The sequence below is a fragment of the Pan paniscus genome, chromosome 8 (genome assembly GCF_029289425.2).
Source record: "Pan paniscus chromosome 8, NHGRI_mPanPan1-v2.0_pri, whole genome shotgun sequence".
NCBI classification, from domain to species: Eukaryota; Metazoa; Chordata; class Mammalia; order Primates; family Hominidae; genus Pan; species Pan paniscus.
The window spans coordinates 94,680,374-94,705,695 of NC_073257.2; the positions used below are offsets into that span (position 1 = coordinate 94,680,374).

Here is a 25,322-nt window from a genome sequence, read left to right on the forward strand (position 1 = left end):
GCTCACTGCAAGCTCTGCCTCCCAGGTTCACGCCATCCTCCTGCCTCAGCCTCCCAAGTAGCTGGGACTACAGGCACCCGCCACCATGCTTGGTTAATTTTTTGTATTTTTAGTAGAGACAGAGTTTCACCACGTTAGTAGTAGATCGGGGTCTTGATCTCCTGACCTCGTGATCCGCCTGCCTCGACCTCCCAAAGTGCTGGGATTACAGGCGTGAGCCACCACCTGTGGCCGGAAAAGCTTTCACATAATCTCCAAGCACAGCAGGTTTTAAGTAATCTGAGTGCACAGGAATCTCTCAACCAAGGGGTTCTTGGGCTTCTACTGTAACACTCCCAGTGGCAGAGACCATTGTGTTTCTGTATGGTTCTATTGAAAAGCCTTTTTTTTTTTTTTAATAGTGAACCAATGTCTCTGTCCTTCCATTTCCACTCACCTGTATGTCAAAGCCTCACAAAACAAGCCCAAACTCAGTGTCCCAAGACAGCTATCAGCTGTGGGATAATAACCACCACACCCTCCTCCTGAAAAGGAGACTGACTCCAGTTATTCTATTCACTAACATATTCCTCTGAGTAATTCATTTTCAATGTCTCTGCTAAAGGAAGACATTAAAAAAAATAAAAATAAAGAGGACGAGATCTACATATAGTAGTCTGCTAGCTCCTATCTGATACACCCACTGGCTTTACCCTAATTTCTTCAACTCAAATATCTCCCTTTCTCCCTTCAGCCTAGGAGTGAGATGGTTTCATTCTGTTGTCAACTCCTATTTTACTTTATCATCCCTTGCTTAGCTTCTGACTCTTTCTTCACCTGTGCAATCAATTGTCTTTATTAAAAGATACTTGAAGAGGTTTCTGTTGTGGTTTCTGTATACCAAGAACACGATGATCATATTTGTGATTCTGATTACCTATTCTTTGAGGTTCAATGTCTACTTCTTGTTTAAAGCAACTGTTAGTATTGACATTAAAAGTTCTACTATATAAATTGACATCTGTGGACAAAAGAAAAGTAATTTAAAAGTTTTTCCATTTTTGACAATGAAAACTCATGGTCAAAAAGGCCTAGACACAAGTCACAACTGCAAACCTTATTTGCTTTGCAACTTGCTCAAATTATTCCAAATCTCCATTTTCCATATTTAAAATAACAAAACAATGCTGACTTAACAACACAGGGTGGAATATGTAGGTAATTATGTCAAGTGTCTAGCACAGAATCTGGAAAATTGTAGGCACTTGATAAATATGACTTCTGCCGTTTCTACATAAAATGATGTAGATTAATTCCAAGAGCCCCAGTCACTTCTTATTTACTTCTGACAAATGATTTTTTTCTAAAGTACTAATTATAAAATTGACTAATGATGTTGTAGCCTAGGGAAGTTTTAGAGTAGGTCATTAAAGTTGTAATTGTAGTGCAAATTTTTTTAGATCGAGGTCTGGTAATAAATCCCCCAGAAACCTTTATATAATGTAGCTTTCTTTATTTAAAACCAAGGCACAGAATGAAAAAACTAGAGCTTTGTATCTTCAAAAACGTTTATGAGCTTTATAAGTAATGAGTAGGCATGGCTCTCTTTTGTGCACCAGACCAGGGCCATTAGAAGAAATGAGTGCCCAGAGAGGATAAATCACTCTCCCCAAAGTGCTGTGAGGAAGTAGTGAATGGGAGTGTGTATACCTGTGCACATGCAGTTGTGTGAGGGTGAGAGTGTTTGTGGTGGAGGTGTGTGTATTGGAAGTAATAGTGTAGATTCCAAAAGAAGATGGATGCAGAGGTTTGCTATTCTAGTTTTGATAAATTTAAGACCTCTATTATGTGGAACGATTAGGGGAAAAACCTTTTGCTGTTAGTGTTACAAAAACATGCATGAGTGTTTATGTTCTATAGATAAAGATACATACCTTAATGTATGCTATATAGAATATATGGCCAAGTCAGCTGATCTGTAAACCTGTGTGCTCTTAGATCCATGTCCTGGCCCTTCTTCTATTCTGTTCCCTATTTCAGAGCACCACATTTCTTAGGCTCTCTTGACCAATGGCTTTGAGGGGAGTTGGCCAGTAGGAAGCACTAAATGTGAAGGCTCTCTATCTTTCTGTTTTGTCTGTTTTTCTGGTTCACTTCCAACAGCAGCTAGGTTCATCTAGGGTTTCAGCTCCTGTCTGATAGACCCATTGGTTTTACTTTAGTCTCTGTGACTCGGACGTCTCCCTTTCTCCCTTCAGCCTAGGGATGAGAATGGCTTCATGCTGTTGCCAATCCCTGTTACTTTATCATCCCCTGCTTAGCTTCTTGCCACTTCTTCAGCTGTGTAGTCAATTGCCTTTATTAAATTTTCTTATTTCAGATACTTAACGAGGTTTCTGTTTTCTGGGTATACCAACTCTTGCTTTCTCAGTATATTTAATATTGAGTGAGCATATGAAATGAGAGATTAGGATATTAGTACATATTAAATCTAAATCTATATTAAATATCACTGTAATTTTCCTTTAGACATTTTCAGATTGACTTAACTGTGCCATTAAGTGACTGTGGGAAATCATTAAACTCGTGGTCTTACTTTAACCTTTATCTGTACAATAAGTCTAAAATGATAGGCTTGACTTACCTCAAAAGATAGTTAAGGCTGGGCACAGTGGCTCATGCCTGTAATCCTAGCACTTTGGGAGGCCGAGGTGGGCTGATCACCTGAGGTCAGGGGTTCAAGACCAGCCTGGCCAACATGGCAAAACCCCATCTCTACTAAAAATACAAAAATTAGTTGGGTGTGGTGGCACATTCCTGTAATCCCAGCTACTTGGGAGGCTGAGGCAGGAGAATCACTTGAACCCGGGAGGCAGAGGTTGCAGTGAGCTGAGATTGCGCCACTGCACTCCAGCCTGGGTGACTGGTCTCAAAAAAAAAACAAAACTAACAAATTAATAATAAAATGGAGCACTTGAGAAATATGCATAACACTGTGTAAGTGCTCAAGAGCAACAAGAGAAAGAGAAATAAACATAAGTCTCCATTGTTGGTTTAATGTTGAAATCAAATCTAAGCTTTAACATATGCTTTTCATGTGCCCTAGAACACCGAGGTTGATTCAACTTCAATCTCTAAACCTACAAAATAGTGGTAACAACATCTCCTTCTCAACAGTGTCATGAGGGTTACTTTACCTAACCTTTGTAATGCTCTCAGCACATGGGGATTGCATAGAATGGGTCTTCAAGGAGGTTGGTTCTTTCTTCATCTATTCCTCAGCAAGATGTAGAAGTTCTTTCTGATAGCACTCCCTGGTCAATTTATTCCTAAGTAAAACACATATATAGGAGTATTATATATATATATATCACCCATCACTTGATTAACTGAATCTCTCTCTCTCTTTTAGCAGAAACTAATCACCATGTATTTATTGAGTTCAAGTCACTGCTCATCTTCTGAGATTCCATTTCAACTTGTCAAACACTCCAGTTAAATGATATTCCTCTGAATTTCACTTTGAATTTACTGTATATGGATATCTATTTAATTTTTGCCAACTTACTTGTTCCAGGTTGCATTTTGCTTTGTTTTTTATTTTTATTTATTTGTTTTTGTTTGTTTGTTTATTTTGAAACAGAGTTTCACCCTTTTTTTTTTTTTTTGAGATGGAGTCTCCCTCTGTCACCCAGGCTGGAGTGCAGTAGCGTGATCTCCGCACACTGCAAGCTCCGCCTCCCAGGTTCACGCCATTCGTCTGCCTCAGCCTCCCGAGTAGCTGGGACTACAGGTGCCCGCCACCATGCCCGGCTAATTTTTTGTATTTTTTTTTTTAGTAGAGGCGGTGTTTCACTATGGTAGCCAGGATTGTCTCGATCTTCTGACCTCGTGATCCGCCTGCTTCGGCCTCCCAAAATGCTGGGATTACAGGCGTGAGCCACCGCGCCCGGCCTTGAAACAGAGTTTCACTCTTGTCGCCCAGGCTGGAGTGCAATGGCACGATCTTGGCTCACTGCAACCTCCACCTCCCGGGTTCTGTCAATTCTCCTGCCTCAGCCTTTCGAGTAGCTGGGATTACAGGCGCCCTCCGCCACACCTGGCTAATTTTTGTATTTTTAGCAGAGGCGTGGTTTCACGATGTTGGTCAGGCTCTTCTGGAACTCCTGACCTCAGATGATCTGCCCATCTCAGCCTCCCAAAATGCTGGGATTACAGGCGTGAGCTACCACACCCAGTTCTTCTTTGTTTTAATGAAAGGTCAACAATTTTATGCATATCACTATTTGAAAGAATATCCCCTACGGTGCCTTCTGTAGCTTACCTATCCTTACACATGTGTTTGTGTAATTTGCCCAGTTTCCACATGACATTCAGATTTAGAATGGTATGTCTCATTATGCAATCTTGCCCAAGCTAGTGACTTTGATATTGCCACCTCTTTTTGACCTTGCTTTGTTACAAGAAAAAAAAAAAAAAAAAATGGGAGGGGACATGTTACCCAAACTCTAGCCAGTTGAATTGTGCTGACTGCTTTCCAAAAGAACATATGTTCTCACTGGAAAGATTCAGAAAAATTTGGCATCAGGGATGGCATGTGGAATTTAGGAATAAGTCTTTGCTTTTTAAGAGGAAGTATAAAATAGAAGAAAGTACATTGAATTTAGAAACAGAACATGTGGGGCCTGGTTGTCGTTCGACCCCTTATGCCCTTTGATGTCTTAGGTAAGTCCCTCATCTTTGTTGAAACATGCTCTTTATTATTTCTTCTATCTCCACAATTCCATGGTATTAGAAAATGTTTATATTTGAGACAAAACCTGCACTTGCATCTATCTGCTTTAATTTGAATATTATATTTTTGTGTCTAAGATACGCTATAATATTGAGCGATTCTTGGTATTGAAAATCAAAGGAAGATGAGACATTATAAATGGGTCATAGTCAACAAAGCAAAGAATGTGCAACATTTATTAAAACTATTTGATCCATCTTATATTGCATCATCATTAAGTGTATTTTTTAGTTTTAAAAATGCAAAAAAATATAGATGTGGTCATAATGAAAAGCGATCAGTTATGGACCTATTTTTCTGCTCCAAGCCCCCACCCCTAATCTCCTCATTCACACCCTGAGCCCAACACACACAGGATAGCTTATTAAATCACTTCATTTGGGGTTTTTCTGATTGTTAATTTCAGATATATAAATAGCACACTAAGCCTCTATTTCTTGATTTATCTACTTTAGATATGGAGCATTGATTTTCTACTGATAATGAGAATGAAAGTCATTTACTCCACACCCCACTTCTTCTGTCTTCTCCCTGACTTTATCATTATTCTCAGTTTCCAAAGTTGGTCTTCATGACACACCTAATTGTGGATAATAGTATAGTTAAGAAACAGGGATTACTGTGGAAAGCAGTTTGGAGATTTCTCAAAGAACTTAAAACTACTGTTCAACCCACCCGTCCCACTACTAGTATATATATATTTAAGAGAAAATAAATTGTTCTACCAAAAGACCCATGCACTTGCATGTTTATCACAGCACTATTCACAACAGCAAAGACATGGGGCAAGGGTTGAAAAACTAACTATTGGATACTATGCTTCGTACCTGGGTAATGGGGTCGATTGAACCCCAAAATCTCAGCATCATGCAAAATACCCATGTTACAAACGTGCATATGTACACCCTGAATCTAAAATAAAAGTTTAAATTATCAGAAAACAAACAGAAAAGATATTTGAAAAATATTCGTATCATTAACGTAAATCCATGTTGAAATGATAAAACATTTTGCCAATAAAAGTAACTTTAACTTGGAAAAAAAAATAGAATGATAGTCTATAAATGTGTGATAATTCCTGAAGCCTTTGGAAAATACGATAAATTTTAAAAATAAGATTTAATGATTTGTCTTTAAAAACATAAATAGTCCAGGCGTGGTGGCTCACGCCTGTAATCCCAGCACTTTGGGAGGCCAAGGCAGGCAGATCACTTGAGGTCAGGAGTTCAAGACCAAACTGGCCAACATGGTGAAACCCCATCTCTACCAAAAATACAAAAATTAGCCAGGCATGGTGGCACACACCTGTAATCCCAGCTACTTGGGAGGTTGAGACAGGAGAATCACTTGAACCTGGGAGGTGGAGGTTGCAGAGAGCTGAGATCACGCCACTGTGCTCCAGCCTGGGCGACAGAGTGAGACTCCATCTCAAAAAAAAGTAAATAAATAAAAAAAATTTTAAAAATAAAAGCATAAATGAATGAATTGATGAATAAGTAAATAGCTTCAAAAAAAAAGAAAAAAAAACAAGAAACAGGAATTTTTGTATAAAATTAAGATTGCTCTAGTTATATAATTCCCTGGTTTTCCCACAACAAATTTTCAAACTTACAATAACAATTATATTTGACTGAGTGCCAATTTAAACCTATAGGCCTATGCTATTTTTTTTTTTTTTTAAGACCAGACCTCCCTTTCATCTCAGTCTGAGGTACATGAGGCTTTTAATATGAAATCACTTTCCATTCGGTCCAAAGCTTCCTTGTTGCTGATGAATGTCATACATAATGAAAGATTATATCCATTTATCCTCAGCAGTAAATCATTTATCACACAAGGGGGATATATTATTGTGAATTCTGATCAAAGCTGCCCACTTCCTTTAGCCGGCAGAAATGCTGCACCCTGTTAGTTGATTGTACAATATCCTGGGAGAAATAGGGAAAATTATGCTGTTGAATGAGGGTTTGGCAACTCTAGGGGTTTCTAAAATGCCTTGTAGAAAAATCATGTTTCATGTAGAACCTTCTATGATTCAGGCATGTGAGCTGTAAAAGTCTTATTTTGCCTTCTTCGCTTAATTAAATCAGAAGGCTGTGGGACTTTTTTCAGCTTGCTCTGTGATGTCTGCAAACAGATTCCTGAATGACATCCTGTGGACACTTTGCCCCCTTTTTTAGAGAGACAATAATTATTACCACTTCTTTTTGAAGCATGCTGAGTGGTTTTATCAGTTGTTTGCTAATGAGCTCTGTCTCTCCTTTATAATGTCAATCATAAGGATGCCTTTTAAATACAACTTATCTCCCAGATTTATTTTCTTTTCACTCTTCCTGATCAAGGTATGTACTGTTTTGCTTCAGGGAATCACCTACACAACCCAGGCAGAGAAGGCTGGCCTCTTTGATCTCTTGTGGATAACACACTCTCTCCTTCTGAGAACAGAGCTTTCCAAAAAGGACATTACCACCCTCCAGATGAGTCTCTTCTTGTGTTTTATCTGTGATTTTAGGTTATCATTGCCCTCTGTTACACATCTGTATTCACTGCTTTTCAAATTCAATAGCATGTAAGAGTCTCACTATTAAAATTATCCTGAGTCAAGTGAGATACAGAATGAAGCAGGAACAATAGGTCTTTTCTTCCTTCCTTCTCTCTTGGGCTTCTGGCCAGCATGCTGGTATGGTTTGTTCAGATTTTATGCAAAGCTTTACCTGGCGATTCACCAAATCAAGTCAGAAACCTGCACCTAACATTTATAAACAACATTTCTTCATTTGATCATCACCTTATTCTTGAAGTAGCTTTCAGTGCTTTGGCTATTTAAGAAGTCAGTATTGAAATTCATATTCTACCCTTGCACACTGTGTGAGCTCACTATATCCCTTGTGTGGTGTATAGAGGAAGTATAATTTTCCCCAAGTGCCTTATCCTTAAAACAAGAGATAGCTAAATTGATCAGAATGGGATATCGTTATAGGAAAAATAGTATACATTAAACTTTAGGTGTTCCTGTTAATAGTTCTTACTACTGTGACTATTCAGATTATTGTATTCCAACATAGGTAAAATTGATGGATTTAGCAAATAAAATACAGTACACCTGTTCACATCTGAATTTCAGATAAACAATGAATGCATTTTTAGTATAAGTATGTCCCAAATATTGCTTCTAGGACACACACAAGAAATTGTTGTTTATCTGAAATTCAGATTTGAACAGGTGTACTGTATTTTACCTGGCAACCCTACATATAGTAGAATTCACGTTCTAGTCTTTGCTAGTCTGTAGATATTATGTTCCCCTACTTGGTAACTCCTGTGAACTGAATTGTACTGCCCCTACCCTGCTATTCACACGGTGAAGCCCTAACTCCCAATGAGACTGTATTTGGAGATAGGATCTTTAGGGGAAAATTAAGGTTAAATGAGGTCACAAGGATGGGGCCTTAATCCTGTAGCACTGTGGGCTTATAAAAAGAGAGAATCTCTCTTAGGTGAGGACTCAGCAAGAAGGTGGGGTCTGCAACCCAAGGAAAGAGCCCTCATCAAAACCCAATCATGCTGCACCTGAATCTTGGACTCCTAGTCTCCAGAAATTTGGGAAAATAAATATCTGTTGCCTAAGCCACCTGGTCTATGGTATTTTGTTACAGCAGCCCAACCTGATTTATACAGTAACTTTAGGATGTCTTACTAGGGCACAGTTTTATGTTTCTTGCTGAACTGAGATCTAGCAAGCATAGTCATTACCTTTGATATGGTATGGCTGTGTCCCCACCCAAATCTTATCTTGAATTATAACTTCCATAATTCCCATGTCATGGGAGGGACCCAGTGGGAGGTAATTGAATCATGGAGGGGAGTCTTTCCCGTGCGGTTCTCATGGTAATGAATGGGTCTCACAAGATCTGATGGTTTTATAAATGGGAGTTGCCCTGCCCTGCACAAGCTCTCTTTTTGCCTGCTGCCATTCATGTAAGATGTGACTTGCTCCTCCTTGCCTTCTGCCATGATTGGGAGCCTCCCCAGCCATGTGGAACTGTAAGTCCATTAAACCTCTTTTGTAAATTGCCCAGTCTCGGGTATGTCTTTATCAGCAGAGTGAAAATGGACTAATACATTAAATTGTTACCAGTAGAGCAGGACCCTGCTGAAAAGATAACTGAAAATTTGGAAATAACTTTGGAACTGGGTAACAAGCAGAGGTTGGAACAGTTTGGAGGGCTCAGAACTAGAAAGGAAAACACAGGAAAGTTTGGAACTTCCTAGAGACTTGTTGAATGGCTTTGACAAAAATGCTGATAGTGATATGAACAATAAGGTCCAGGCTGAGGTGGTCTCAGATGGAGATGAGAAACTTGTTGGGAACTAGAGCAAAGCTGACTCTTGTTATGTTTTACAAAGAGACTGGTGGCATTTTTCCCCTTCCCTAGATATTTGTGCAACTTTGAACTTGAGAGAGATAATGTAGGGCATCTGGTGGAAGAAATTTCCAAGCAGCAAAGCATTCAAGAGGTGACTTGGGTGCTGTTAAAGGCATTCAGTTTTATAAGGGAAGCAGAGCATAAAAGTTCAGAAAATTTGCAGCCTGACAATGCAATAGAAAAGAAAATTCAGTTTTCTGAGGAGAAATTCAAGCTGGCTGCAGAAATTTGCATAAGTAACAAGGAGCCGAACGTTAATCCCCAAGACAATGGGGAAAATGTCTCCAAGGTATGTCGGAGATCTTCACGGCAGCCCCTCCCATCACAGGCCTGGAGGCCTAGGAGAAAAAAAATGGTTTTGTGGGCCAGGCCTAGGGCCCCTCTGCTATGTGCAGTCTAGGGACTTGGTGCCCTGTATCCCAGCTGCTCCAGCCATGAATAAAAGGGGCCAAGGTACAGCTCAGGCCATGGCTTCAGAGGCTGCAAGCCCCAAGCCTTGGCTTCCATGTGGTGTTGAGCCTGCAGGTACACAAAAGTCAAGAATTGAGGTTTGGAAACCTCTGCCTAGATTTCAGAGGATGTATGCAAATGCCTGGATGTCTGGGCAGAAGTTTGCTGCAGGGTCAGGATGCTCTTGGAGAACCTCTGCTAGGGCAGTGCAGAAGGGAAATGTGGGGTTGAGGCCTTCACACAGAGTCCCTACTGGGGCACTGTCTAGTGGAGCTGTGAGAAGAGAGCCACTGTCCTCCAGACCCCAGAATGGTAGATCCACCAATTGCTTGCACTGTGCACCTGAAAAAGCTTCAGACACTCAATGGCAGCCCAAGAAAACAGCTGGGAGGGATGCTGTACTCTGCAAAACCACAGAGATGGAGCTGCCCAAGACCATAGGAACCCACCTCTCACATCATTGTGACCCAGATGAGAGACATGGTGTCAAAGGAGATCATTTTGGAGCTTTAAGATTTGACTGCCCTGCTGGATTTTGGACTTGCATGGGACCTGTAGCCCCTTCATTTTGGCCAATTTCTCCCATTTGAAACAACTGTATTTACCCAATGCCTGTGCCCCCAGTGTATCTAGGAAGTAACTAATTTGGTTTTGATTTTACAGGCTCATAGGCAGAAGGTACTTGCCTTGTCTCAGATGAGATGTTGGACTGTGGACTTTTGAGTTAATGCTGAAATGAGTTAAGACTTTGGGGGACTGTAGGGAACACATGATTGGTTTTGGTTTTGAAATGTGAGGTCATGAGATTTCAGAGAGGTCGGGGTGGAATAATATGGTTTGGCTGTGTCCCCACCCAAATCCCATCTTGAATTGTAACTCCTGCAATTCCCACATGTCATGGGAGGGAGCCAATGGGAGGTAATTGAATCGTGGGGTCTGGTCTTTCCTATGCTGTTCTCATGATACTAAATGGGTCTCACAAGATCTGATGGTTTAAAAATGGGAGTTGCCCTGCACAAGCTCTCTTTTTACCTGCTACCATCCATGTAAGATGCAACTTGTTCCTCTTTGCCTTCTGCCATGATTGTGAGATCTCCCTAGCCATGTGGAACTGTAAGTCCATTAAACCTCTTTCTTTTGTAAATTTCCCAGTCTTGGGTATGTCTTTATCAGCAGGGTGAAAACAGACTAATACAACCTTTCTAGTCTGGACATGTCAGTCAATTACTCTTCTGATTCTGAGCAAGTAGAGACAAGTGAAGGAATCTCCCAATGGTTGTCCCTTAAATGTCAAATTCTATGATTGGCTAATTTCTCAATTTTGATCATATCATAAATCAGAACAATAAAGAGAAATCATGGGGGGTAGATGTGACAATGAACCCAGCCTACTATTGGCTGAAAAATATTAAAGGCACTGATGGGAACATTTAATTAAGTAGACAAATGGGGGAGATAGCCTGACTGTCCTCTGACTTTGCTGTTAGCATCTAAATCTACCTAAATTATTTGATTATTGGATGTATTTACAAGGAATAAGGGAAGTGTTTGTTTGTGTGTGTGTGTGAGGGTGTGAGTGTGTGTAAAGGTACACAGAGCAAGTACTAAATCAAGATTCGGTAACCCCATTTAGAAAGGAGCACCTGAGACTTCTGAGAGGTTAATCACAGGCCTCCATCACCCTTCTAAGTGGCAGAATTGGAGACCATCCTGCAGCCAAAGACATGCCTTTTCCTCCATAACTGACTACCTACCTTGAAAACTAGAATCTCACATTTTTCACAATAGATCTTTTGTATACTAAGAAATCAGTAACAGTGCATTTCCTCAAATTGACATGAAGCAAAATTTCATCCATCTTCCAACAACCTGTCATTGTTACCCCTTCTAAACCTTTTCTTCTTCATAAGGGCAATTATTATTTTATTACCTCTGGTATGATATTAAAATTATGAAGACTTTCCTCCAAGGGGCCACCATATTACTGTCTCATTTACATTCTTATACTAAAAATAGATTTTTTTTTATACCAGATGTGCTAAAATCAAAGCTAAGTTAGACAGAATGGGTGATTCCTCCCACATAGCTGCTCTGGAGAACATCGCTATGCACCCTGAAGTGTACAGGGTGTTCATGCCCATGTTAGGTATTTTAGTTTTGTTAATGAGGTGGTGAGGTTGAGGTGAAGCTCATGACTAAGTAGAGGCAGAAATCTCTATAAAGACCAAATGTTTATTCAGACTGATGTGAGAACTCTTTAGCCTCTGATTCTCCAAGAACAAATGTGTCATAATTAGAAGTAAAAAATTGATGTGAATGGGTTGCTGTTTCCCAGGTACTAAAAGTGACCAATGAAGTGTACGGCTAGCTGCTGGACACAAGTCCCTGATACTCAAGGCCTGGTTGAGAAGACCTTGTAGTTGAGCAAACTCATTTGTTATTATATTTTTTAACTCATCAAACTTGAACTCGTTCTTTTTCTTTTCCTTTTTTGTGGCTCAAATAGTGATGCATGCAGCACAACACCTGGATTTGGGCAAATGATTTTAAATTCACACGTAAAAACCATAGCAATTTTATGATGAATTGACCTCCATCTACTTCTGAATTTAAACTTTGCTAAAGGGAAAATCCCTACATTTTCTTTTCTTTTTTTTTTTTCTTTTTTTTTTTTTTTGAGACGGAGTCTCGCTCTGTCACCCAGGCTGGAGCGCAGGGGGACGATCTCGGCTCAATGCAAGCTCTGCCTCCCAGGTTCCAGCCATTCTCCTGCCTCAGCCTCCCAAGTAGCTGAGACTACAGGTGCCCACCACCGTGCCTGGCTAATTTTTTGTATTTTTAGTAGAGACAGGGTTTAACTGTGTTAGCCAGGATGGTCTCGATCTCCTGACCTTGTGATCCGCCCGCCTCAGCCTCCCAAAGTTCTGGGATTACAGGTGTGAGCTACCGTGCCTGGCCAATCCCTACATTTTCTTAAAATTTAAGATATAATTCCATTAGCAAGAAACGTCAGAGTGACATTTTAAGCAATGCTTGCATCAGACAAAAAATGTATGATATATTTGAAATCTATTGACAACACATTGGAAAACCTTCAAGAGTTCTAAAGCAGCTGTTACTCTGAAATTTAAAATAATCCCATTTTAGATTCTTTCAATTATAGTTAAGAGGATTTTGTAAAGGCTGTACCTGTAGCCAGTCTGTAGGTAATTTTTATAACAAGTGGTTAACTTAAAGATCTTCCTGTGTTAATTAGTGTTCTTTTTAAAATAAGAATTATTAATTAAATTCTCAATTCAGCAAAAGAAACCTTATTCTTTAATCAATGTCACAAAATTCTCCATAGTCAAACTTAGATCTCAGTTTCCGTGATGAGTGGCTGGGGAAAGGAATGCGTTCTCCCACCATTAATACCGTTTGAGCCAATAACTCTAGGCTGTAGATCCTTAGCTAGAAACGTTTTTGTCCACCCAGAACACACTTTGCATTTAGACTGAGGCCTCCTTTGAAATTCTGGCTCCTACATTTCCTATCTCCTTGACACTGGGCAATTCAGTTTTCCTTGCTGAGAATCCATCCTCTGTTTTTTGTTTGTTCATTTTGGTTTTGGTTTTGGCTTTTAAATCAAGGGTAGTCTGCAGTCAAGAAATATCACTGGAAGCTGGGTGCGGTGGCTCACGTCTGTAATCCCAGCACTTTGGGAGGCTGAGGCAGGCGGATAACTTGAGGTCAGGAGTTCCAGACTAGCCTGGCCAACATGGTGAAACCCCATCTCTACTAAAAATACAAAACTTAGCCAGGCATGGTGGCACATGCATGTAGTCCCAGCTACTGGGGAGGCTGAGGCAGGAGAATTGCTTGAGCCTGGGAGGTGGAGGTTACAGTGAGCCGAGATCATGCCACTGCACTCCAGCCTGGGTTACAGAGAGATACACTGTCTCAAAAAAAAAAAAAAAAAAAAAGAAAATGTCATTAGTCTTTGACCAATATTTCTCCAGTCCTTATCCAGCCCCAGTTCCTAGTAATCACCATTCTACTCTCTGCTTCAGTGAGTTCAACTTTTTTAGATTCCACGTATACGTGATAACGTGGTATTTGTCTTTCTGTGCCTGGCTTATTTCACTTAACATAATGCCTTCCAGGTTCATTCATGTTGTCACAAATGACAGAATTTCCTTTTTTTTCTCTAAAGCTGAATAGTATTCCATTGTGTATATGTAGATACCATATTTTATTTATCTATTCATCTGTTGATGAATGTTTAGGTTGATTCCATTTCTGGGCTATTGTGAATAGTGTTGATATAAGCGTAGGAATGTAAATATCTCTTCCACATACTAATTTTATTTCCTTTGTCTATATATCCAGTAGTGGGACTGCTTAATCATATGGTACTTCTATTTTAAATTTTCTGAAGAATCACCATTCTATGTTCCATAATGGCTTTACTAATGACATTCCCACCAGCAGTGCACAGGAGGAGTAATTTCAAGAAATCTACTGCATAATATAGTTATGACTATAGTTAATAACAATGTACTATATACCTAAAAAATTGCTAACAGTAGACATTAAGTGTTCTCACCACAAATAACGTAAGGTACAATATAGGTTAATAGCTTGATTTAGCCATTCCACATTGAATACGTATTTCAAAACATCATGTTTTAAAACATTAAAACATCATGTTGTACATTATAAATATATATAATTTTTATGTCATAAAAAAAGAAATGTCATTATCGTTCTTTAGTGACAATTCACCTGAAGTCTTCTTACCCATAGTTGATGAGTGTCTTTTAAATTATAAAGCTCAGGAAGTATGCCTTTAAATCACTAACCAATATCTGTGATATGGTTTGCTTAAGAACATTTTTAGATTGGAGAATAATTTACAAATCTAGGTCTTTCATTTTTAAAATAAATCATGGTGTTAGTTCATGATATTTGGGCCATATTTTTAAATCCTAATCCTGGGAAAGGTGGTTAGGTATATGGCAATTTATGTCTCCACTGAATTTCCATACAGAATGCCAGAAGGTACCACAGATAAAGCAAGAGCTTTAAGGTCAATCGCAGCTGAGTTTGTATGTAGTTCAAGTACTTACTGGCTGTGTGGTTTTGGGGTAATATACTTAACCTTTCTCAATCTCTGTTTCTTCAGTTGAAAAGCTGGGATTATGCTTTCAAATTCAAATAATAATAAAAACTAACATTTCTTGAATGCTTATCATGCACCACAGGTATTGTATCATTTACTCCTAATAATAAATCCAGGGGGTGGCTACTGTTATCTGCATTTTACAAATAAAGAAAGGAGGCACAAAAAGGCAGAGCAGCCAGGCTTCAAAACCAGGCAGAGCTCCAGACCACCTTGCCTCTCAAATGTAAACTTGAAATGCCAGACGATCTTTCCATTTTCCCCAACCAAGGACTGACACTGAGGCTGAGGAGAATTGGCAGAAGAGAGAGAAGAATATCTGGAGGGTTTGTTCCTTTTTCAAATCAGCATTTAATAGCCCTGTTAAATTGGCAGGCGTGTATATTACTGACCATGTTTCTATTTTCCTGTAACACCAAAGAGTAAAGGCCATTTTTTTTTCCTATGAATAAAAGTTGTCACGGTCAGGAAATAAACCATATAGTTTGCCTACAACCATTTCCCTTGTGAAGGTAATTGATTTTGGCTAGTGAAAACTTTATGTCTAAAATCAAGGTCCAAAGAAGAAAGTATGTATACCTTCTATAGCATTTATAAAGAGACCAGGCACTATGCAGGAATTGGAGCAAACATTTGAACATATTTGTATTCTTCATATATTTGTCTCTATAAATTATATAAAATCCATTTTTGTAGATACAGATTATAAGATTCCTAGGCATAAAAATGACTAAAATGCAATTGTATATAATATCAGCTACCTGCACTTGTTTTTCTCCTTCCTAATACCATCTCATTTTTTTTGGGGGGGGTTGAAACTGAGAAACAAAGATATTAAATAATTTTCCTAAAATATACCCATACAACTAAATGGGAAAGCCATAATATAAACCATCCCTCTTAATCATCATGATATTAGTAAGGAAGACAGGTGCTAAGCAACCATATGTTGACTGGGCTATCTGTAGATAATCAAGTCCCTAAGAATGAGGACAGAGTAGAATTGGAGAGTGTGACAGTGAAGCAATAATAACACCTTTCATCAATGAGTAAATGACCAGGAAATCCACAGATGTGGAGCAAGAGAGTAGCACAGTTCTCTCAATAGAACCATGTTAGTGTTGCTTGTTTTTGTATCTGTCTTGTTTTGTTTTCCTAACAAGAGGAAGAAGGAGAAATTGAAGAATGATCTGGAAATGTAGGGAGGCTGTTGATTACAACTGGGGGTTCAATTTTTCACTCATTTTCATATTATAAGCCATAACTTAGTTGTTATTCAGGAAATAGGCTGAAAGACACTGGCAGATGAGAATTGTAGAGATGGGAATGCTCTGAAGTTAGCAGTGTGGCCAGGTGGCCAGGATAATCACTTTTAGTGGCCAAAAGATGATCATTTCTGTGGGAACATCAGCAAGTGAGTGACCTGACCATTTTACGTCTCTTCTTTAGGGTCCTCCACATCCGGCCTGGGTAATATGTTGCTCAATCTGCTTTACCACACCAGGCAAAACAAGTATTGAATTTCAACCAATGATCACAGATCTTGTATTGTCTCATCCTTGCTGGTACTGTTCGCTTTTCTCTGGCTCAATTGTTGCCTTTTAAAACTCTTTACTTAAACCAGCCACTGGGCTTTTCCCTGGGGACAATGTAGAAGAGGAAAACAATGATAGAAGGGGGTGCTTTTTATTTCAGGTACAGCTGGGCAGGTGGGATGGATCAGGGCAAAGCTCCAAGGATGTCAAGAGTAGAAATAGTGATGTCTACCTTTGAAACTACACAACTCCCTACACAACCAAGTGATTGGAGCTTTGAAAGCAATGCGGAGTAGAAAAGTAATAGAATATCAACCTAGTTAAGGCAAGATTTGCTGTGGGGAAGGGAAGGTCCTGAGCCTCTATTTGGCCCTGAGGCTTATCAACCTGATACTTCAGTTGGGCTCAGAAAGACTCCTGCCCCCTCCCCATTCCCTCCCTCCCATTGTGAGGGACCAATCTCTCTTATTCTGTGTTTTCTTACCATCTCTTCCACCACTTACCTGCTCTACTCTGCTTTGCACATGGTCTCCTCAACTATGCCCTTCCCTACAGCCTTTTAAATGTGGAAAAAAAACAAAACAAATAACATGATCAAGAACTTACTGGTTTCCAGGCCAAGTGCAGTGGCTCACACCTGTAAACCCAAACACTTTGGGAGGCCAAGACAGGAGGATTGCTTGAGGCCAGGAATTTGAGACCAACTTCGGCAACCTAGCAAAACCCCCCTCTACAAAAAATTTTAAAAAAATAACTGAGTATGGTGGTGCACAATTGTAGTTTCAGCTACTCAGGAGGCTGAGGCTGTAGGATTCCTTGAGTCTAGGAGGTCAAGGCTGCAGCTAGCCACTGCACGCCAGCCTGGACAACAGAGTAAGACTCTGCCTCAAAAAAAAAAAAAAAAAAAAAGAAGGGAAGGGAAGAAGGAAGGAGGGAGGAAGGAAGACAGAAAGAAAGAAATTCACTGGTTTCCAATGTAACAAATCCTTTATCTCAAAGTAGATGTACACTTAGAGTTGGAGACTTTTTTAAAAACAATTACAATGTCTCGGCTCTTGTGAACTGAGTTTGCTGTATGGTTATGTCACTGTGGATAATGATTTTCTCATTTTTTTACACAATGTTTATCAACTTTGGCTGTGCTTCCTCTCCTGAGCATGCTCCCTGTTTTGTAAAACAATTTGGGAACATTGAGATTTTTCATATAATTTCTGTGATGCCAGGCTCCTAAGGGATAAAGAAATACAAAGAACAGTGACTGGACAGATTGAGTGGAGCTTTGAAAGCAATACAGAGTAGAAAGATAATAGAATATCTACTATAATGACACATGCACAAGTGTTTTTATTGCAACACTATTTGCAATAGCAAAGACTAGGAACCAACCAAAATGCCTATCAATGATAGACTGGATAAAGAAAATGTGGCCCATATACACCATGGAATACTATGCAGCCATAAAAAAGAATAAGTTCGTGTCCTTTGCAGGGACATGGATGAAGCTAGAATCCATCATTCTCAGTAAGCTATCACAGAAACAGAAAACCAAACACCACATTATCACTCATAAGTGGGAGTTGAACAATGAAAACACATGGACACAGGGAGGAGAACATCACACACGGGGGCCTGTCCTGGGGTGGGTGGCTAGGGGAGGGATAGCATTAGTACAAATACCTAATGCATGTGAGGTTTAAAACCTGGATGTCGGGTTGGTGGGTGCAGCAAACCACCATGGCACATGTATACCTATGTAACAAACCTGCACATTCTGCACATGTATCCCAGAACTTAAAATAATAAAAAAAAGAAAGATAATAGAATATTAACCTGGTTAAGGCAAGATTTGTGTTTTTTAAAACATATATTCCCCATTAAAGACTACACATGTACTTCTTAATGTTATTAACTTTGTCATGTATTAAGATGAACAGAAAGGCATTTCTATTATATGAATTTTTTCTTATTCTTGTATCTTTCAAAAAGAAAAAAGAAAATAAAACAAACAAATACGCACTCAACTCTCCCCCAAAAAACCAAAACAAAAACAAGCAATGCAATAATATTTCTCAAAAGATATGCTTGACACACTATCAGAAGTTCTGCCAACTTCAATCTATGCACTAGAAGTGCATTGAAAACTTTTATGCTTTGCTTCTTGTCTTTAATATTGTTGTAAATTCAATCCACTTCACTGGCATTACCTGCTAGCAACATTCCATCTTCACATTTGGATGAGTGTGAACTTATCAAGGTGACATATGTGTGATTTTTAATGGAAATTTTACTTTGTTATTCTTAAAACTGGGTGTCAATTAGCAGTGACTCGCCTCCTTAACAAAGGAACAGGGTTTGCTGCCTGCCCAGCCACACAGCCCCTGGGGGGCTTCCTAGCCTGGGCTAGGCTGCTGCAACATCATCACACTTTATTAGTTACAGCACAGAGTTATGGAGGCAGGAGGAAAGTACTCACTATGCAATTTTCCTGATACCCCATGAGGCCTGAGCACCTCAGGGTGCGTTAGCACTCATGGAAAATCAGTTTAAGATGGGAAAATTTCAAACATCTTTCCTTATTTTCTTTCCCACACACAAATAGAATAATGCATTTTAAGTAACAAAGAACACTTAAAAAGCAAAACAAAAACAAAAAGACACTTATCCTTAAAATCCACCATCTCCTTAGGATATTCCTCTTATATTAAATAAGGATACAAAGAGTAAAGTGTACTTAAAATCTCTCACAAAGATTGGAAATAAAATCTTCAAAAAGTGAATGCATACAATAGCGCATACGTAGGACGTAACTCATTATTATTGGGAAATGAAAATGAGAGCACCATGGTATGATAACTCTGAATAAGAACAAGCTAATTACATTAGGGCAGCTTTCAGAAAACAAGAATTTATTTTTTTTATGACAAATATGCCTCAGTACAAAGTACACAAAGTATTTTCTGACTCTTACTGTGATATGCCTGCTTTATTTCAAGTAAAATAAATGAATTTTTAAAAGGTTATGAAAATATGTTTATGCTTTAAAAAAATCATTTCAATAACATGTTGGGTATCTGGAATATCCATATACTGGAGGTCTGTGTTCTCAGTCTACAAGGAAAATTGCCAAATCCACTCTAGAGTGCCAGGCTTAAAAAGGTGTTGAAGAGAGCCTGCCCGATTACCTGAATTCCAATTTGGCTCACAATGAAAGATAGAAAAATTACCTCGATGCATTTCAATGTTGCTTCTCCCCTTGCAATAGACCTTATTTAATAGCTTATTACACTCAGAAAACAAAGCATATTCTAAGGAAAGAACTCACGACGCACGGTTCCTATCTCTTGACAGAACAGCCTCTTTGAATTCTTTTGTCAATTTCATAGATTTCTAACAAGCAGAGAATTGTTTTTTAAATCTGATTTTTTTTAATGCCAGCAGCACTATTTCCTCCTCTTAAGTAGGACAGATTCATCCTATAAGCAACAATGGATGATTCCCTGCTGAACTCGAGCATGACAGATTAAGCTTTGAGCAGACCAGTAAATGCCACCTCCCCACTTAACAAGGCTGTTCAGAGCCAGGCGTTTGGGGCCCCGCCGTATTTGTTCCTGGAATCACTGTCTGATGAGCCACTGCTGTCCGAGGTGGCCAAGCAGCCCTGATTGAGCGAGCTATGTGAAGACCCGACAGGGGCCTGGCAGGGCTGCGGGGGCATGCCTCCTTTTTGGTGCTTCCAGGCAAATTCCTTGCCTCCAAATTGTGCCCGCCTCAGGACAGTTGGCTTGTACAATGCCTGGCAGAAAGTAGACACTTTGCACTTGTTTACTGAATATAAAAGAGAAAAATAGAGAGAGAAAAAATCTGAGTTTAGAGATGCCTTTCAGACCTTGCCGGATAAAATGCTGTTATTTCTGGCAAAGTGGTGAGGTGACACTGACTTGGAAGAATAACTAAGAGGTTAAAAAAAAAAAAAAGTAGGACTAACAGTGAACAAGCTAATAAAACACATGGAAACCAAATTAGTGGTAGCCAAAATCAATAATAGATCAATTGTATTTCAAAATATCTTTTATTAGAAAATGACACTTGCAATATGTTTCTAAATGCCTTTTAGAGACCAGTGTGTTGCATAAAGAAAAATACACCTGCATCCAGAATTATAATTTTAAGAACCATTATTTAGATTGCTGTGAGGTATCTTAAAATGCGATTCAATTTGCTCCTTAGATATTGCATATCAAACTATAAAAGCAAAGCTACATTGTTGGCTTTCTCCCTTTTTGGCAAAGAAATAGAATTGAGAATCTACCTGTTGAGGTCAGAAACAGACTGAATCAAAAAATATGAAAGCATGAATGTACTGTTCTCACATTTATGTAATTGATGGCTATTTTACTTGTTGAAATCTTAAGTCTTTCACAACCACATGCGTATGTTTGTCATTTATCCCCTTTTCTCAGGTGCAAAGAAGGCTACCAAGGAGTCCGTTGTGATCAATTTCTGCCGAAAACTGATTCCATCTTATCGGATCCAAGTAGGTCAAGCATTTTTCTTCTCTCTAATGCAATATATAGGCAGCGTTTATTCTGAGCAATGGTTGTTAACTCAGCTGAAAGCTATATTTCAGTCTTGTGTCTCTGAAAGCTGCCAAGGACAGAAGCTGATGGCAGATGTTGATGTTCAAAGCATCCTCAGAGCTGGCTCAGTCTAGGTCTTCTCTGACGATGAGGCCTGGCTTCCGGATTCCACCTTGAACCCCTGCTGGGAACTCCCAACAACCCGGGCCTCCTTAGCTTTCCTTCTGCCCAGCCACCTACCACCTCATTTCAAAAGCAGGGATCTAGAAAAATAACAGAGCTTATTATTTACCTGAAATAATGTTATGGAAACTACAGTATTATACTGCTTCTTACGCTTTGGTTGTTAATTTATGATAGTATTAAACCATACCTTACTAAAGTAAGAAAACGTGTACGAAATCATGTAAGAAGTTTTCAAGCAGACTTTGAAAACTCCATTTTTGGCAACACTATTTGCATATCAGTGATTACTGTCCTAAGGACAAATTATTTTTTCTCCATTCATGGAGGAAGACAATTTGCAGACTAAAAAATATGGCTAGTCATTAGTTTGTTTGTATGGGAGTAAAAGTAACCTTTTATGCTTAAATGCCCAATTCTAGTCAAATGTGAAATGTTTATCTTTAAAGAATTCTCTGTTCTTTCAATAGCTGCTAGAATTGAATCATGAGTAAAAAATGGGGATTTTCATTGAATCAGCGATTTAGTTTAGTGAGGATAATGATAGGCATTTTGCAATTGGAAAGGCCAAGTTATGGTTTTCTGAATATCATACATACGTAACACAGACTTCAGTAAAATATTTTGTACTGACTAAGGACAGAGGTCGCCCTGCCTGTGTCTGTGCGTTTTGCTGCATAATGAACGTGTCTAGGCATCTTCCAACATCTTTTCAAAATGCATATTTTCATTTTCCCCTGAATTTCTAGCTACATTTACTCAAGTAAATGCAAAGTTATTTGAAAGAAAAAGGTTTTGTTTAATTTAATTTAATTCTATTTTATCTTGACGAAGCAATTCACCATACAGTAACTACTCTTTCTTTGCAAATTTAGCTTTCCTTGAGAAAAGTGAAGGTTGCCACAGGGATATCTCTGTTTCCTGAAATGTGAGGCACAGTTCTCTAGGAATTACCCAAAGAGGATGGTATTACTGGAGTTTTTGGTAGATTATTTATCAAGTGATTTGGGCCACTTGCTAAGGTGGCCTCTGAAAGGGTATTCATAGTTATGATGTGAGACATACCTTTGGCATGTTAGGAAACTTGCATAAAATAATGGGCTTGCTGATTTCTTTCTTTTTCTTTCTCTCTCTTTTTTCCTCACTTTTCCTAATGTATCTAGTTTTTCTCTTTGTTTTTCTTTCTCTCTTTTTTCTGTTTTTATCCCTTCTCTTTTCCTATTTATTTCCCTTCATTATTTTGTCTCCTGTAATACTTCTTCCCTTCCTCCCTCTTTCCCTTCCTCCCTCTTTCCCTTCCTCCCTCTTTCCCTTCTTCCCTCTTTCCCTTCCTCCCTCTTTCCCTTCCTCCCTCTTTCCCTTCCTCCCTCTTTCCCTTCCTCCCTCTTTCCCTTCCTCCCTCTTTCCCTTCCTCCCTCTTTCCCTTCCTCCCTCTTTCCCTTCCTCCCTCTTTCCCTTCCTCCCTCTTTCCCTTCCTCCCTTTTTCCCTTTCCCCCTTTCCTCCCTTCCTCCCTTCCTCTCCGCCTTTCTTCTTTCTTTCCTTTCTTCCTTCCTTCCTCCCTCCCTCCCTTCTTTCCTTTTTTGCTTTCTTTTCATATGTGGCTGTGGAATAGCTATTCAGTACAGGTTACAAAGGGCAAGGTCTTGCATATGGTACAAAGTGGGTAAAAAAAACTCTTTAAACAATCTAATCAAATTTTACCAGCCATTTAGATACCATAGTTCATCACTGCAAGAGCGGAGGAGGGGGTCACCATAATGACGATTCTCTCCTCGTAGAACAAAATGGTCCCATGGTTACAGTCACTATCCCTGAAAACCTATTTCAATTTCTATTAAATTGCTATTAAAATTATAGCTGTGTGAGCCAGGCATGGTGGTTCATGCCTATAAACCCAGCACTTTGGGAGGCAGAGATGCTTGAGGTCAGGAGTTGGAGACCAGCCTGGCCAACATGGTGAAACCCTGTCTCTACTAAAAATACAAAAATTAGCCTGGTATGGTGGCAGGTGCCTGTAGTCTCAACTACCTCTGGAGGCTGAGAGAGGAGAATCACTTGAATCCAGGAGGCAAAGTTGAAGTGAGCCAAGATCACGCCACTGTACTCCAGCCTGGGTGACAGAGCAAGACTCTGTCTCAAAAAAAAAAAAAAATTATACCTCTCTGAAATGTTTCTATTAAGTGAAATTGCAAGATAAAAAATTACTTTTATATAAAATTGCAAAAGGAACATACTTTGCCCCAAATGTAGAAAAGAAATACACTAAAATGTTGTAAGGACGTGGAATTTTATGAAATTGTTTTTCTATTTCTCCAGTTTTCTGTAAAGTGGTATATCATTATGTGAGTCAAAATGCCAGAATCCTTGAAATTTAAAAAGAAAGAATAAGCATGGAGAGCCCATGGATGAGTCCTTGAGACACAGCTTAAATGGAAAAGCATTATGTCTTGCATTCATCCATGCACACGTGCATTTCTTTAGGTAATCATTAATTCATTTCATCAGTATTTTCTGAGCATCCACCAAGAGCCACCTAATTGGTCAGGCTCTATTAATACAAAAGTGTGCAAACAGGATTTAGGCTCTGAGGACCCCGCAGATTAGTGAGGGGGAAAAACATGTGGATATATAAACATGGGGATGAATTTGGTGTAACATTTACCCTTTTCTGACGTTAGCAGATTTGATTCGGCTCCCAGGCCTCAGGCTTTCACTTGAGCAATGGCAAAAATAATACCTATAAGCATTATTGTTATCATATAGATGGACAGAGTCAATGCCAGATAATGTCAGCCCACTTCCCTTATTCCTCACTATAATTGTTACTAATACGCGTTTAAGTGATACATGTGCCAGGCACTGTGCCAAAGGCTTTACATGGATTATTTTATTAAGCCCTCACAATCACAGTTTAGTAAGGAGACTGCTGACAATTGCACACATTTTATAGATGAGAAAATTAGACCTCAGGGAAGCTAAGTAAACTTGCTCAAGGTCATACAGCTAGTTAATGCTAGAGTTTAACTTCCATTCCAAATGACTCCAGGACCTGAGCTCCCAACTGCAGGGCGCTTTCCTCCCTCCCATAGAACCCTCCCTTCTCTAGTTATTTTCAACAGGACATTTATCACTCTAAATTCCACTGACTGAAACTCAATGACCTGCGGCAAACATTATTCTAAGGAACAATATTTGCACAATTTTCATATCTTAATGCAGCAACTTGAGCTTCCATAGAGATTTGAATCCCTAATGAAATTTCCTTGTCAAAATTCTTGCTGAAGGATTGTTTAATTTGCTGCTCATGATATCTTCAGAATGACTGTATGCTCAGGAAATAAGCTTCCACTCAACTCCCTCCCTCCATTTTTTCTCTTCTGTCTCCTCTCTTCTCTCCATTCCATCTTCCTTCCTTCCTCCCTCTCTCTCGTCTGTCCAGTGCATACTTTTGCTGAGTGAAATCCCTATTAGCAGGGGGTGAGAAACCGCTGCTCTTTTATTCTCTCCCAGGCAATGCAAAGTTGGTCAGAAATGTGTATCTTTTACATTAAATTTTAAAAATAAAATCTTAAATGACCTATATTTAGGAAAATGGTGCAAGGATGTCACTGTGAGAGCCTTACTGGCTTGAGTGTCTTAGCAGTGGTTCAGAGCTGGGTCCTCAGACTGTTTCAAAAACTCATCCCCTCTGCTCTCTTTCAAATCCCAAGAACCTATAGCTAACTCCATTCAGGAACATATTTACCTATGAGGATCAATCTTATAAAGTGTGTCAGTGACAGCTTTTGTAAATATATCTAATGCACCAATCTGTCAGATTAATCAAACCCTCCTATGGATTAAATGTACCACAAGTCGCATTCAGATCATGAGGCTGAATAGCAAGCAGGAGTTCAGAAAGAATGTAGTGAGTGCCTCAGACTTTGGTCAGAGTCAAGAGGAAGTGACCTTCTGTGGAGGAGCCGGCATCAGCTACTGTGGCATTCTTGAAGGGCATATTTCTGCCCCCTGCCTCCTATGCTGCCAGCGCACTGAGGGATAGCAGCAGTAAGCTTCCCGGAAGCTGACTTGTAGACTCCTGCCCTGGTTTTCCTTCCTTACTACCCATTCCCACCCAGGGTAGTTACCATCCTCAGCCTTGAAGCACAGTTAGATGGAGCTGAACTATGTGTCAGTCCGAACTGTGAGCCAGCCAAGGTTTTTCTCCATCTCCC

General features: G+C 39.4%; 1 protein-coding gene across 15 annotated transcripts in view; it reads left to right on the plus strand.

The window, feature by feature from the left end:
• Nucleotides 1–25,322, plus strand: part of NRG3 (neuregulin 3) — a 1,147,889-nt gene that overhangs the window by 846,619 nt on the left and 275,948 nt on the right. For all 15 annotated transcript variants that reach the window (XM_008953559.5, XM_034931004.3, XM_034931005.3 and 12 more), the window contains one exon: nucleotides 20,808–20,881. In XM_008953559.5, the coding sequence (XP_008951807.2) occupies nucleotides 20,808–20,881 (74 nt within the window). The remainder of the gene's footprint in view (nucleotides 1–20,807; nucleotides 20,882–25,322) is intronic.